General features: G+C 40.3%; 1 protein-coding gene across 3 annotated transcripts in view; it reads right to left on the bottom strand.

Annotated features, from left to right (window-relative positions):
• Positions 1 to 16,346, bottom strand: part of slf1 (SMC5/6 complex localization factor 1) — a 36,689-nt gene that overhangs the window by 4,263 nt on the left and 16,080 nt on the right. For all 3 annotated transcript variants that reach the window (XM_085425256.1, XM_085425255.1, XM_085425257.1), the window contains exons 16-17: positions 9,037 to 9,129; positions 7,457 to 7,639 (exon numbers count right to left, since the gene is read on the bottom strand). In XM_085425256.1, coding sequence (XP_085281382.1) covers positions 7,457 to 7,639; positions 9,037 to 9,129 — 276 coding nt within the window. The remainder of the gene's footprint in view (positions 1 to 7,456; positions 7,640 to 9,036; positions 9,130 to 16,346) is intronic.

Consider the following 16,346-nt stretch of genomic DNA (forward strand, 5'->3'; position numbering starts at 1 on the left):
AATACCCCACTATAACCTAAGCTCTGAAGCTACTAGCGGAGGGAGGAAATTCACATGCTGAGTGAATGCACCAGCCAGATGCAGTCTGGCTGTTTCACACCACACAGGCATTTACATACAGAGCGCAAAGCCCTTTGGCCTTTAGAGGGCAGGCGAAGACAAGAAATATAAAAGCAAGAGTGGAGGAAGGGAAAATCGGCGCTAAAAGAGGGAGGGAGGGAGGATAGGAGGGAAGGAAAGAAAGATGCCGTGCTCCCTCCCCCTATGTCTCTCCCTCTCTCTGTCTCTGGTCTGAGGCTGGGGCTCAGGCAGACAAGCTGGGAAGCAGGCAGCTCCACAGCATGGTAAACATCCTCTCGCCCTCTCTCTCTCTCCCGCCCCCCACCCCCCTCTTGCTGCCTGAAAAAGAGAGGCAGGGTGAGTGTGTGAACTGCAGCCAGGGGCACGGCATCACTTATCCACAGGGAGCTGCTAGCTAGCAACTAGAAACCACAGCGAAAACAACAAGGCCAACCAAGTGACGCACCAAAGCAGCCAGCGGAGAGGCATCAGATGTGGAACAACCAGACAGACGAGTATGCTAAAATCCCCGTCTGTAACAGCAGTGTCTGAACACTCAGTGATATTTCGTTTACCGATATTAATGGAGGAGTAACTGCACTGGTTTGGATATATTATTGTTACCTTGTTAATTCACATTAAAATATTGCTGGCATTGTAAACAGTTGCTATGCTTTGTGTAATCCAACACCACTACAGTCACTTCTAGTTATAATGGGCATCAAATATGCTTCGACTTACTGGATGCTGGCCTTTAGCACCTTAACTCTTTCCCACCTACTAGGTATCTTTTCTGAACTGAGCAGTTTCTGTCACATTTCAAGGCTGCTTCCAGAATAATAATAATAATAACAACAACGACTGGGTGTACATCAGAGGTTATTAAGGATGACCTTTGCCTATGCCGCTTACTGCCCTTGCTATTCTTCAAAAAACCTGGAACCTGTTCAAATGGTCATCAAACCACATTTTTATTGCGATATACTCATAAAACTCATCATCATCATCATTATGGGTGCTGGGGAGACTGTCAGACTGGAGCTCTAAATGAATCTTTAACTGGTCCTGAATCTATCTATTAATCTAATTAATTGTGTCTTATTTCCCAGTCAGTAAATCCTCCAAAAAGTTCAATTTGATGACATCACTTAGACGAATCAACTCTTCATTTCTGTTTTTGTTTTCTGGGACAGGCTGGAATAGGACACGAGCAAAGACGAATCGCTTTCACTTCCACCTCATATACAGTCCTAAAACAAGGACTTTTCAGTTTTTTTATTGTGTGGGAAAAGTTTGAGTTGAGAAACTTCAAATCACTTTACATCCCAATTGTTTAAAGACTTTATTGACTTCCACTACATACAATATTTTCTCTTCTCCAAAAACAGCTTCAGAGGTGAGCTGGAGGTGTCCTTAAGTACTTTAATTACAACACTCCATTCACGCTGCTGTATTCAGCTCGTCATTGAAAGAACGGTTTAAGAAAACACACTAAACTGCTGTTGAATGCATGAGCTTTCACTACGACCCATTCCTCCCAAGTTCAAACATCAGCCATTGTTGCCTTCTTGTTAATGAATTTCAAATATGTTAAAAAAAAAAAAAGTCTCTTGCATGTACTTTTTATTACCATAATTTTTAATATACCATTGAATTCCTCGCAGAGAAGTCACTCAACGTTTTAATTTAAGCTTCAGAAGAAAAAAAACGTTCTAACATTTTCATTCTTGTCGACCATGTGATGATTTAAGTTCACAGTTGGAACACAGGGACAGACAGCAATCTTCATGGCCAATAATAAATAAATAAAGATCTCCTAGTCCTGTGACCATGCCGTTTTCTTTACCCCCCCCTTTTCAGTCAACCTGGAAACAAAAGAAATGAACTAAACCTTGAATCTCAGCCTTGTTTGCGGTTGAGAAAAGCACGCTTTCAACACCTACAAATTCATCGTCCATCCCTTCATGTAGTCCTTTTAAATAAACCCTGAACCTTGTAGGTGAAAGAGGACAGCAAAGTAAATAAAAAAACAGAAAGTTTAATATTCCTTGACCTCTGCCCTCTCTTTTTACAGAAGGTAGCTCTCAGTGGCCTTCATGCCCACTGAATACTACAGCTGTTTAAAAGGGAAACAGAAAGGGCAAAACGTGCCTTTGTATATTATAAGTGGTGCTGGGCATAAATAACAAGCAAGAAGCACTTGCTAGCAAATCTCAAAATCACCACATTCATTTTTGGAACATCTTTGGCCCTCATCTACATAAAAACATACAGATTTTCTCTGAAAAGGGGTCACACCTTTATCTTGGAGAACAGCGAAGAGTAATCAGGAACACCACTGGAAAGAGGCCCCAGATTTAATCCACGGCAACTGCCCCCCCCTAAAAAACAAACAAAAAAAACCCCACCCCAAAAACCCCACAGAAATACAGGTATGTGGTGAGTCTGCGTATATTTCAGGGGTAATAAGAGACAGGCAGGAAGAGAGAAAGAAGACTAGTCAGAATTCCCAGCGAGGAAAGTCCTTGAACTACAGCCTGGAGAAACCTGCAGCTGAAACATCCAACACTCCGGAGTGAAGCCGAGGGCTCCAAACACAGCTTCACCTCTAATAGTACAAGAGCTCAGCTCCTCACCGTTGCCAGTTCAGGACCCACGGGGAAATAAGTGCTGAGCAGAATGAACTTTATTTATTTCTTTACCATGCTGACAGTGAAAAGGCCCAAGTGTGTCTAAACAACTACCTGTGTGTAGTGTGTGTGCGCGCAGATCTATGACAGAGAAAGACAGAGACGAACCACGTTGACTACAGCTGTCCAAGGGGACCGTGTGTTTCTTGTGCCACTGAGCAAATGACATCTTTCTGCTCCACAACCACTAGTTTGCGTTAATATCTGCCGGGATCACAGAATCTGGCGTGCGTGTTTGTGTGTGCGTGCATCCAAGACATGCACAAATGCACAAAAACTGAAAGAGGAATTGAAGAAGTAGTCATGCAGCAACTTCTCTGGGGTCTCTGAACCCAACTTAAGGCAAATAATTGAAGTAGAAACATCTTAAAACACTTAAACCTGAACAGTTATTTCCAACTTTTATATTCTTTCCTCTTCGAGCATCTTTAATCTCTTCGTGAGAATCCCTTCGTGTTTACAAGTTGAGGTGGACTAGCCGCGCTTACTAACGTGGTGGGGAGTATTTAGAGGACGGCATCAGTGATTACGGTCACGGGGCTGTGTGGTGACAGCTTAAAAGCTCTTTTCTTTATTTTTCTCCACCCTCTTTGCTGACTGACACGCCTCCTCGATGCGCGTGCCAGGTCTGAACTGCACAACTAAAGGCTCCGGGTCATTTTCCATTCCAATCAGGAGTACCGGCTGCCATGGCCACCCTGCAAAACGTATAACATTTCTACCAGCTGAGAAAGGAAGGGACACGAGGAGCAACAGCGAACATACACTCATTAAAGCATTTGAGACTCATGAAAACGATTTTGCGTATGTAGACACATACGCGAAAATATATAGCCAAGGACACTTCAATACTGTGTTAAAAACAAGCCAAACACACGCAAGCAGGGTCATGTGGGGCGGCCTTGGGCAACGGGAGGAGGAGGGGGAGAAAGCAGTGTCAGCCTTGCCCTCAGCCATGGCATCCTTTCATTGCCAGCTCCATAAGCCTGGAGGGACTGAGGTAGAGTGGGTAGGGGTGGGATCTAGCCCTTCCTCCCCCATACAATTCATCCTTTAAAACACACACACACACACACACACACACACACACACACACACACACACACACACACACACACACACACACACACACACACACACAGGCCTCCAAGCAGACAGGCTTACAAAGGGGTGAGATCACTCCCAAGTAAAGGCTTTGTTGGTGTGCCAGTGTCAGTATTGCCCTCTCTGGCCTACCAAAACCTTGGCAGCTAGGTTCAGCTTGTCTGCTGGAAACAACTAGGACAACAGGGTGAATGGCTCGATAAAAAAAAAAAAAAAAGTTTCGGGAAATGCAGCATGCGCTCAGAAGAATAAAACCCACAGGAATATAATAAATAGAGATGCATCTGGCCCACTAGCCTGTTTCCCTATCATGGGACGGTGAAACAAGTGTACCTGGCCAAAATTTTAAAAGCAGTCTGATGTATGGGTGTTAGAAATGCAGCCACAAGCACAAAAGTCCTGCTTGAGTTTAGAGTGAAAAATTGGAATGAAGAACAATATAAAGATGGTTATGGTAACTAAGCAGGATGCAGGCCCCAAAGCCAAAACTTTCCACGTTTATCAGCCTGGACGTAAGAATCTAAAAAAGAAGAGCAAGAGAAAAAAAAGAAAAAAAAAAGAAAAAGAAAAAAAGCCTAGGCCTACTGATGGTGTCCATGGCAACAAGATGGAGATCATGGAAAAGAGACCCTGAAAGACAGTACAGCCTGAAGTCAAGAGGACCACCTCCTCACCAACTCCCCGCTGTAGCCTTTAGACAACCCGCCATCAAGGTGTGAGGAAATAGCAAACAGTCGGGAGGGACTGAGTGAGGAAAGAAGTATAATGTAGGAGCCTCCAGGTGTTTCAAATTGAGAGAATTTTCATTCTTGTTGTTCTGTTTGGTCCCTGCAAAAAGACCTGGCCTAGACAGTGAAGCCAGACGTCTGCTACACACACACGCACGCACAGACACACACACGCACGCACGCAGACACCCGCTTCCAATTTTATAGATACAGATAGCTGCTTCGTCTGACCTCTTTTAATTTGCTCTCTCTGCTGTTACTGAGGAAGGAAGGGAAAAAAGAAAAAGAAAAAAAAGAACGGGGGGAGCGCTCTCTTGTTTCCTCTCCGGGACTAAACAATCCCAGTCTAATTTATTTTTTGAGGACAGAATATGTACATGTGTTAATGGGAAAGTCGAATCAAATTAACTATAATTAGTCAAACTGAGAAGTGAGTTGAAGCAGAGGTATGTTACATGGGGGACTGGTTCAATGCTGGCAAATATCACTCCTCCCCCCAAAAAACACACACACAGTAACACACACACACAGACATTTTCCCAAGTCACCTGCTGCCATACCACCAGCAATGCCACCCTCTCCTGAACTCCGACACGCGTCATACTCACCTCAACCCTACTGAGCTCCGACTGCATGTGGCACGCAAACACGCAGACACACAAACTACTTTTGTTGTGACACATTTCCGCAAAAACCCGCATGTGAATTTTGCAAGCGGCGCACCCTGACTCCTCTAATCTTGTCAAAAAGACGTTAACAGACATCTTACGAGGCGGTGCTGTAATCTCTTTGGACAGACACTGCAGCGCCGGATTGCATGTGAATTATGAAGGTTAGCAGTGGGGGCAGAGAGAGGGAGATGGTATATATGATCTAGAATTCATACAGTGAAGAAGCAGACAACTGCTACAGCTTCTGGGTCGCAATGTCAATCCTGTTTCTGTACCAAACAAGATTCGCCATTTGCAGCATATTAGAAAACATCAAAATTCGTGCCGCGTTTTTATCGAATGGCTTAAACTATGACCAGTGTAAACATATATAGGGTGGTCCAAATTAATAGCACCTTTTGGTTTGTCCCTCCATGATGGGTAAATATCTTTTGTTGTCTTTAAACACCCACTTCCTAGTCTGCGGCAGACACTTTCTGCCATAAAATGCCCAAATGGGCCGGCCCATCATGAGGTCAGTTTTCCCCCCCAAAACTTTTCAAACTGGAGAATAAATAGCATCACATGTGATGGACAAACTCAAATCGATGTGGAACATTGGTGGAGTGCCGCTTTAAAAGCGTTCTCATCAACAAGGTCCTTATTCTTCCAGCAGGGTAATTAAGATAAAACTGTGGCCTTGTAAATAAGGTCAAACACGACATTCAATTGCTTGATACGCTTGACTACATTTGTTTGCTTTGTTGGACTCAAAGTTTATCTTGGCTACAGCAGCAGCGACACTGTGTATAAATTATACAAGTTTATTCACATGAAATGCTAGAGTAAAAAAGTACTAAGGCTAATCCTGTGACGTTAACAATAAAAAAACAATAATCCACTAATACTAATAAAAATAACACCAATAATGTGGTCTTGTGCTGATTAGCAGTCTGTTTCAAAGCATTGGCCATACCTAACATATATTCACCTGTTTACATAAATAAGTTCATCATTGCTTAAATATATTTATACATTATTTAATATGTGAGCTGCTAAAAGGCCAAATGCATTTCCATTTATTGCTTTATCCATCCATCTACAGTGGTCCTATATACTTTGGCCTTTACGCTGCTGCTGTCAGTGTAATATTTATAGAATAATTATGAACTTCAATTAAACAAGTTCAGAACTTATACATATGCACAAGAATATTGTCATTTTTTAATTAAAAGAATGTGTGAAACTTTCTTACTGTTATGTTTTACTCTATAGACACAGGAAATCACTCAAACATGTTAGAATTCAATCACCTACCCACCATTTCAATATTTGTGATGTAACTGCAATATTTTAGATAAAATAATCTCAAATTTCAACACAAAATGTTGTCAATTTAAAAAAAATACAATAAACATTCTGCTACAGTAGATTCTTACATATCAGACTTGGAAAGCAGACTTTTCTGTTCCTGCAGAGTGTCGTCTGCAGCCTTTTGTCCAAATCTGCAAATCTCTATATAGGGAAGGATGTTATATTTACAAAGCTCTGCAATATCAACTGTCAAGAGTCAAGAAATATATGATAATGACTTAGTTGTTGTAGAACACGTTGCACAGCTAAGTCTTCTTAAGATTGAAGACTTGGATGAGTGATGAAATGTTTCTCCCACTGATCTTTCTCTGGTCATTTCTATATGTTGACACACTTGTAAGAATCATAGTTTGAAGTCAAGTTATGAGGCTCTTTGTCAGTTTCCGACCAATGGATCACTAAGCGGACTTTGAAGACGTGGATGTAGGGCGAATTGTAATGGATTGTTAACATGATCCCATTCTACAGCCATACGGGATTTTATCAGAATTCACGCAAAAGCTTTCGAGCTATTGTGGCTACATAGAGAAAGACATAGACACGCCAACTCTATGCAAAGCATGAGCTCTTCGGGGGGGGGGTAAGTATTGTTTGTTCAACCCTGCATCAAATGGTAGTCATTTGAGTTGGTTTAACTTCGTCTTTTCAATTTGTTGTTTGTGCCACAGAGTTTGAGAACCATTCACCAAACTATCAATGTGTGACCAACCTTACTTCGAGAACATTTGAGTATTGTTTAATTATTATAAAGCCAACATTTGTTATATTGCATAAGTTCCCGCCAACAGAATGTTAACAGCTTATACGCTGAAGCAGTCAGTCTGTGCATGTACTGCAAGAGTTTACTTGCCTGCATGTTCCAGCAGCATTTTGGCAATGTCCATGTGTCCATTTAGCAGGGCATCGTGCAGTGGACTCACTCCATCCACCTGATTATTAAGCACAGGGGAAGGGTGGTGGTGCAGCAAAGCTTCCACACACTCGGTGCTGCCGTGGTTGCATGCCTCGTGCAGAGGTGTCCAGCCTGCATGGTCTATGTGATCAACAAACCGGAAACAGAGGCACAAACAATGCTGACTCAAAATGAAAGTCAAATGAAATGGGGAAGCAATGTCAATCACAGTTTAGAATATCCACCTGTTGTTCACCTCACCAAACAACCTGTGAAACACTCTCTGGGCTCTGGGCTCAAATGAATCTATACTCCATAATTCCAAAATTTTAATTTCTTTTCTTTGTTTGTTTGTGTATGTTTATTTGTTTTGCATGTGGTAAAATACTTTTATATTGCTATTATGCATGCCAAGATCAAGTTTAAGGCATGCACCATTATGATTTCAACTTTCATTCACCTGTTGCTTATACACACAAGTTTCTGTTTTGGTCTAGTAATGCTTCTGTTGTCTAGTTATTGGTTGCAAGACGTATTGTCACTCGACGTGTCAATCAATCAGCACATGCTAGGACAATACTATCTAATAACTTTTGTACAATGGGCCAAACTAATAGGAAGTGAAATGGCTCTGGTAGATCAGCTCTGCACATACACATCATCTACACATAATGGCAGGATACATGCAATATGCCTGAAACACAAATGACAAGTGTAAATATAAAGCAAATGCAATGGAAGCAGAGCATTCAAACATCATAAATGCTCACAACGCATAGGCTATGATAATACACAGCTACAAATCAAGAGTAAAAAAAAGAATGTTTTAAAGAAACATTAAAATCGTTGCAGCATCTTTTCATGTTTTAATCCAGGATTAAAACACAGAAAGACAGACACATTCTAAAGACTGATAATAAAAAAGTAAAAATAAAAAAATGACAGACAGATAATCTGCTGTAGTTGAGAAAAGAAAATCCTCTGAAAACCAAACATGCTCTGACTCAATTAGCATCAGGCCTTTTTTGGAGAAATCTGTAATGTGGCAGCAGTTATTTTACCATTTTGCCCCGTAGTTCTACTTGATCGCATTTTAGACTTAAGAATCCCCCATAACCCCCACCAAGATGCAAGTCAATTTAGTCTACTATTAAGGGGTGATTACAAAATCAGAGAAACCTTTGAAAACGGCACATTTCCATAAAAGGAGGGCAAGTCATTATATTTGACCTAAAGGGACTAAAGAAAGTCACTCTGAAATATCAAAAGGGATTCAATTCACTTAGCAAAGTGGCCATAAATCTATAAATCTGACACTCCAAACCCATCCTGCTCTTACTAGACACACCCTTTACATTTTAGCTAAAGGTTAAAGGCAATGATGATGACGCGCACACACTCCTATTTCTTCTCTCCCCCTTTTTTTTTTTCCTCCAGTGTTAATCGCTCTCCAAAACCCCAGAGCAAACAGTGGGAGTGAAGTGAGACGACAGTGAGATAGAGGTTATGGAAAAAAGGGAAAGCGAGAGAAGTCTTACCTTTAACATTGATGTCTATGCCAGGAAGCACCAAGATCTGAAGCACCGTTTCCACTTGGTTCCTCTTGCAAGCTCTGTGGAGGAGGGTCTCTCCTTCGACCAGGACGAACACAACGGACAAACACACCCAAAAGAAAGAAGAGGCGGAAAAGAGAAATCAAAAATCAGGGTGTGCCTGATGTCCTTCCCATTGTCCCCGTCCATATGGTGAATACGCCAATTAAATACCACAGAAATGTCACCAAACAAACACACGAAAAAAAAAATCCCTGACCTAAAAAGAGTACGACCCGCCAATGAGGTTGCGATTAAAGAGGAGTGATGAGAAAAAAGGGGGGAGATCTTTCAAGGGAGAGAAAAAAAAAAAAAAAAAAAAAAACACGGAAGGGAAAAAAAAAAAAAAATTAAAGATGGAGAGTTGGGCTAATTCGCCTCGCTCTTTCCCTCTTTTATAGAGGGAGATTTTCCACTTACACCCCGTGCCCAACAAAGTTAATATCAGAGCAGTTGGTGAGTAAATGAATGTAGTGGTGAAAAAGTAGTCCCGCTTCCTGTTCACTCATCCCTATATTGTTACTTAAGAGGAAGTTATGGTAGACAGCCCTCGCACAAAGCCTCGAAAACGATTCTTCACAGATCCTAGGTTCAAAAGCTCTGCTGGGCATTGCCAGTGTCACCACGTGATATTTAATCAGCAAACTACTAGCGGGGGAGGAAAAAAAAAAAACCCTCTCAAAAGACTCCATTTTTGTACACAATTTTATTCCACCCATTTCTTTTTTCCTCATTTATACTGCATTCCTCACTTTTTCAAATACAATATTAAATCAGGAATAAATTAGTGGGTCAGAGCCCCCTCTTTTCATGTATGGCTGAACTTCAGAGAGAAGTTAAAGGCCAAGCATGAGTGGCTCTGTGCTTGCCAGTATAACACAGAACTGCAAAGGCTGTAATAAATGCTTTACTAGCTCTCCCCAGGACGCCATCCCTGTACAGGGGCTCCACTCCAACGCACACAGAGCAAAGAGTGGGGCAAAAAGAAAAAAATAATAAAATAGGTGGAGATGGGGGAGAGGGAGGGAGAAGAAGCGGTGAAGGGGACAGCAAAACGCATGCAGGCAAAATATTGAGAATGCTGGTTCGTATTCATTCTGAAGAATTCCTTTGCTCCAGTAAATGTCTTTGAGGCTGCAAAGATGTATTAAATGCCATCCACAATAGTTGAAAGGTTGAAAAATGGAATGGAGGAGATAAAAAAAAAAGAAAGAAAAAAGACGTAGGGATTCCAGTTCAGTTCAAATCCAGCTCAGACCACCATGGTTGGCACAGACAAATATTGCACATTTTCTTCATAAAGGTCCACAAGTATTTGGACAATCACTCAACCTTTGTACCAGCACAGATAATTTTGAGTCAATTGGCCATGATGTGACTCAAATGCAGACTTCCAGCTTTAATTCAAGAGCTTTAACATATTTTATTTGCATTAAGTATTTTGGAATCAAATTAATTTCTTTCTTTCTTTCTCTTTCTTTCTTTCTTTCTTTCTTTCTTTCAAAAAAAACCACACACACACACACACACTGGTACAAAATAACATTTTTAATATGTTATCTTTAATACTTGAATTCAGTGAATACCTGAAGTCTACAATCCATGGACATCACCAAATACTGCATTCCATTCCTTGAGATGCTCTACCAGGTATTTTCCTGCAGCCACCTTCACTTGGTGCTCATTTGTGGGTCTCACTGCCTTCAGTTATATCCGCAGTAATTGAAAAGCATGCTCTATTGGGTTGAGATCCGCTGATAGACCTGGCCATTGAAGAATATCTCATTCCTTTGGTTTTAGAAACTCTTGGGTTACTGTTCCAATATGCTTTGGGTCATTATTCATATGCACTGTGAAGCACTATTCAAACAGTTTTGCAGCATTTGGCTTAATCGGAGCAAAGTGCGACCTTGATGACTTCATGATTCATCCTGCTACATCGATCAGCTGTCATGTCAACAATAAACAGTAGTGACCATGTTCTACTGGCAGCCACACAAGCCCGTGCCATAACATTGGGTCCACCATGTTTGACAGATGTGCTATGCGTCAAATCATGAGATGTTTTTCTTTTTCTCTATACTTTTTTTCTCATCATCATTCTAATACAAGTTCTTCTTGATTTCATCTTTCCTAAGTAATTTTCCAGAGCAGTGCAGCGAGCCCTTTAGATCTTTTCTGGTATAGCCTAATTTGGCCTTCATGTTCTTGAGTATAACCATTGTTTTGGACCTTGGTGTAAACCCTCTGTATTTCCATTCATGAAGGGTTCTCTTGATTGTAGACTAACTATTTTTTGCCTTTCTCGCTAGGTGAAAATGTCCTCCTTTACTTGCATCAACATCTCTTTGGACTTCGTGTTAAGCGTTCCAGTGGGTAGCTGCCTAATGCTACACTTGGAATCAACTCCAGGTATTTTATCTTCTTAATTTGTAGTGAAATAACAAGGGAACAGGCATCACCTGGCCATGAAACAGCTTCCATAAGAGTAGCTGTAATTATTAAACAGTTAATGCATTACTTTTATTAAATTCCTTGAATTACTGCTGGAAATCTGCACCTTCACTCGCATATTTGTTTGAAATAAAACCACACTGGTGGGGTACAGAGGAAAATTACAAAAATTGTGTGGCTATCCAAACACTTATGGACCTAACGGTAGATTATTTGAGAAGTAGTGAAGGAAATAGAGGATGGAGTGATCACATGGCAGTAACTCAATGCATTTAGGCATGTAGACATGGTTAAGATGAACTGCAGAAGTTCAAACCAAGTATCAGAAGGGGGAAGAAAGTTGATTTAAGTGAATATGAAGACAGTTTGGTTTGATCCGGTGACAGATGGGCTGGGATTTTCCCCCAAGAAAATGTCCTGTGAGCAGCAGTTGATGTCAGTGTTGTTGAGTGTTGATGTCAGAGGTCAGGAGTGCCAGGTGTCATGCCTGTCAACTAAGAACAGGAAACTGAGGATGGAATTCACACAGGCTCACCGAAATTGGACTATAGAAGAGTGAAAAAACTTTGCCCGCTGTAATGACTCTCAGTTTTTGGTCCAACTTTTAGACAGAATTTGTCATGAACAACATGAAAGCACAGATCCATTCTGATGGCTGCTTCCAGTAAGATAACACACAGTATCATACCGTTCAAATCATCTCAAAGTGGTTTCCTGAATATAACAAAGATCTCAACATAATAGAGCACCTTTAGGATTTGGTGGGACAAGAGATTAACCTCATAGATGTGCAGCTGGCAAATATGCAGTAACTGTGTGATGTTGTCATCTCAATGTGGACAAAAAAAAAAGAAAAAAAAAGAAAGAAAAAAAAAAACACACAAAAAAACCCCAACAACCTATGAGCAATGTTTCCAACACCTTCTTGAATTTATGCAACCCAGAACTATTAAGGTGTACCTAATAAGCTGCTTAATTTGTTTTTATGTTTGTTTTTTCTAAAGATGCGCCATAAAGTTTAATACAATAATTATGTGTCAGTGGTCATTTACAGTGCATAGTTGGGCATTAAAGACAGTGACATAATTGTTCGAAATTTTCTCTATTTGTTTCTGGCACGATGGAAGAGGCTTTTGGTAATGAGCAAAAGTACCCAGGTCACTAATTAATGTCGACGATGGAGATGAAATCAGAAATGCATAGATGAAAACAAACAAATAAATAAATAAATAAATACATTTTTGGAGGAGGCAGAAGTCTGGCAGAGCACCCAAGGTGAGGAAACACAGTAACTGGTGAGATTCATGGGTTCTGGACCTGAAGCAGTCATTAACTACAAAGGATTTACAACCAAGTACTTGCAACCCGCCTTCCCCCACATTACTTTTGATTCTGTGAAAATATCAGGACTATTTAGTAAAATGTCTCAGAATTGCTCAGAATTTTTAATTCAACTACAAATCCACTGAAATGAAATGAAAGATCTACGCTATTTCCACCTCTTACCTGCTTCATACACCTCTGTGGAGGTGTTCAGAGAGAATTACACAGTCTGCTTTTGGACTTGAATGCAGCTCAAAAATCATTGCAATCATGAGATAAATCAGTTCATTAAGAACGGCATCAGAAAACAGAGCAGGTAATAAACTATTCAGACAAGTCAGATTAGAGTGTGCTATGATTTGCTGCAATAATTTTCAATAATCTTTATTTTGCACTGCATATTAAACCTCAGTTATTTGATGGCATGACATCATAAAGAAGGTAGTCTGGTTGTTACAGTTTCAGCATCAGTAACGAGACCAATCAGTCAAGCAAACCAATATTTCCAAGCTAAAAATCAAAAACACCCAAACTACAGGACCTAATGAGTAAGCTATACTTTGTGGCACGTCAGTGTTCTACATGGGCTGCTCTGCTATTACCGAGCACTAAAACGCAGTGATTAAACACCCATTCCACTACACCCCATGTGTACACATCCTAGCAAATGCCAGGGCCAATCCACGCACTGTTAAATCACTTTAATGGTTCCAATTTGGACACAACGCCTCTATTATAGGGGTAATTGCATGCTCAGCATTTACAAGCACAGAAAGGATAAATCCGCCTGTCCTTTTCTATAAATCCCCTGTTTCACACTTTAATAGAAAAGTTAAATGTATGTGTTGCTCTTTATATCCCTCAGTCTGCTTGCTACACTCCTGTAAAGCACTGCTTGGCCTGCTGATCCCTGGACCAAAAAGCCGCTCAAAGCCTGTAACAATGCTATTTGTAAGGAATGTGTTTGAAGTGTATTCTGTGCCAGTTACTGGATATATTTAAAACTATTTGAAGACATCTACTATTGCTACCTCTGAAAGCAACGGCAGGAAAATAATTCCCCAAGTGAACATTACTGCTTCTTAAACTGTGCCTCAGATGCATTTACTGGCAATAAACATTTCAAAATTCCAATGGTGAATGATAACTCCATTAAAATCAGTCAAAAACAACACTGGTCAGCAACATCTATGTCACCCTCTCTGCCAACAGGAAACATTCAGACAGAAATACAGTGTCTCCAATAAGAGCAAGCAAAGATCTATATACTTGCATATTATGCAACATAATATTCCTAAAATAAAAATCTATAGGTGGTAGGAATGATCCCTGTAAATGGCTGTAAGCAGTGATGAACTTTCATCAAACTGCTGCTGAATAAACGTTAAGTACCAACTCTTAAGCCAACACACAGGTCATTAAAGCACTGATAACATTACCGTATGACCGCTCAATAAACTGCACTTGTGTGTGATAAAATCGAAAGCTACAAAATGAGTAATAAAAACTTGTGTAACTCTTTAAGCCGATAAATGTCTTTGTGTTTGAATGAATGTTTTTATGTTTCCATGTTAAAATGCCCACCATAAACATGTTTACAATGTGGAGCAAAAAACAGTTCAGGTATAACGCAAATCAGAGTTTATACAATATTAACCAACTCGAAAGTCAATATTTGGCATTACCAACTTTATTCTTTTGAGCCGAGCTGTAAGTAGACTTCAGAAATAGTTCTCCTTGGTTCCTGAAGCACATCAAGATCAGCTTATGTAGTTATAATAATACTGAGGTCCGAGCTCTGACCGATTCTGTTTCATCGTGTACTTTTCTATCCAGGCTTTAACTAGATTGGTAGATTGATTCAACTCATGTCCTCAGTCAGGTCTTTCCTGAATTTGTTTCTATTTCTTAAAGACAAGACTTTCAGACAGTGTTTATCTGCTGTACATGGTTCTTAGGCCTGTCAGTTCTAAATAGTCCACTTGTCCAGTTCTTCCATTTTATTAAGGATGCACACAGGATGGCTGGGTTTTTGGCTAAAAACTCTTCGGGAATCACTTTGTTAGTGCAAACATACAATTTGATGCCTTTCAGATTGTGTTCCATTTGGTTGTTGTTGTTTGTTGGGTTTTTAAATAAATGGGATCAAATTCTGTGATTTTACCATGACCTGCTAGTATCAAAGTACCTAAAGACACCATTTAAAAAGCAGAGTGAAGCTGACCCCCCACCCACTTGAAACGTAAAGGCAAATAGGCGGAGCGGTTAGTGCTACGTTTGTGCAGATTTGTGCAGGTAAAATTAGCGTTTGTGCTGCTACGGTTTCCGAGATATTAAACTTTATTTTATAGGTCATTCAAAGGTCACCATCCCCCCAGACTGCTCCAAAACGGGCCAAAATGGTCTACTTTTTTAGTGCTACGTTTGTGCTGATTTGTGCAGGTAAAATTAGCGTTTGTGCTGCTACGGTTTCCGAGATATTAAACTTTATTTTATAGGTCATTCAAAGGTCACCATCCCCCCAGACTGCTCCAAAACGGGCCAAAATGGTCTACTTTTTTAGTGCTACGTTTGTGCAGATTTGTGCAGGTAAAATTAGCGTTTGTGCTGCTTCTGTTTTAAAGATATTAATGAAAATGTAAAGGTCAACCAGCCCCCCCACATTACCCAAATCCAACAAAAGTGGTATCAAACGTTTGTGCTACGTTTGTGCTGGTTTGTGCTGCAAAGATTTTCGTTTGTGCTGCTATCATTTTAAAGATATTAATAACAATTTCTAGAGGTCATCAGAGGTCAACCAGCCCCCCCACATTAATTAAATCAAACAAAATGGGTGTCAATCAACTGTGCTACGTTTGTGCTGGTTTGTGCTGCTAAAATTTTCGTTTGTGCTGCTTCTGTTTTAAAGATATTAATGAAAATGTAAAGGTCAAAAGGTCAACCAGCCCCCTCACATTACCCAAATCCAACAAAAGTGGTATCAAACGTTTGTGCTACGTTTGTGCTGCAGAAATTTTTGTTTGTGCCGTTATTATTTTAAAGATATTAACAAAAATTTCTAGAGGTCAACCAGCCCCCCCATATTAATGGAATCAAACAAAATGGATGTCAAACGTTTGTGCTGGTTTGTGCTGCAAAAATGTTTGTTTGTGCTGCTAACATTTTAAAATGTTTAATAAAATAACGTCTTGATGCGTGCTTAATCATCCAGGTAAGTAAATCCCAAAAGGTTGATTCTGTTCATCTGGACATTTTCAGTTGGAGAAACGTTTCGTCACTCATCCAAGTGACTTCTTCAGTCTCAGCTGACTGTAGGTTTCCCCAACCATATAAACAGTACATTTGCATAGTGAAGGAAACTAGCGCCACTGAATGAACAATGTGCCGGGGGGTTAATTCCATGATTGTTAGTATGCAAATTCTTATGACCATTGATCAATGACAACTAATCAAAGCCTATTGATCAATGGCCATGAGTA

The sequence above is a fragment of the Rhamphochromis longiceps genome, linkage group LG12 (assembly GCF_057381845.1).
Source record: "Rhamphochromis longiceps isolate RC_006_pf linkage group LG12, R_longiceps_female_GT1.1, whole genome shotgun sequence".
NCBI classification, from domain to species: Eukaryota; Metazoa; Chordata; class Actinopteri; order Cichliformes; family Cichlidae; genus Rhamphochromis; species Rhamphochromis longiceps.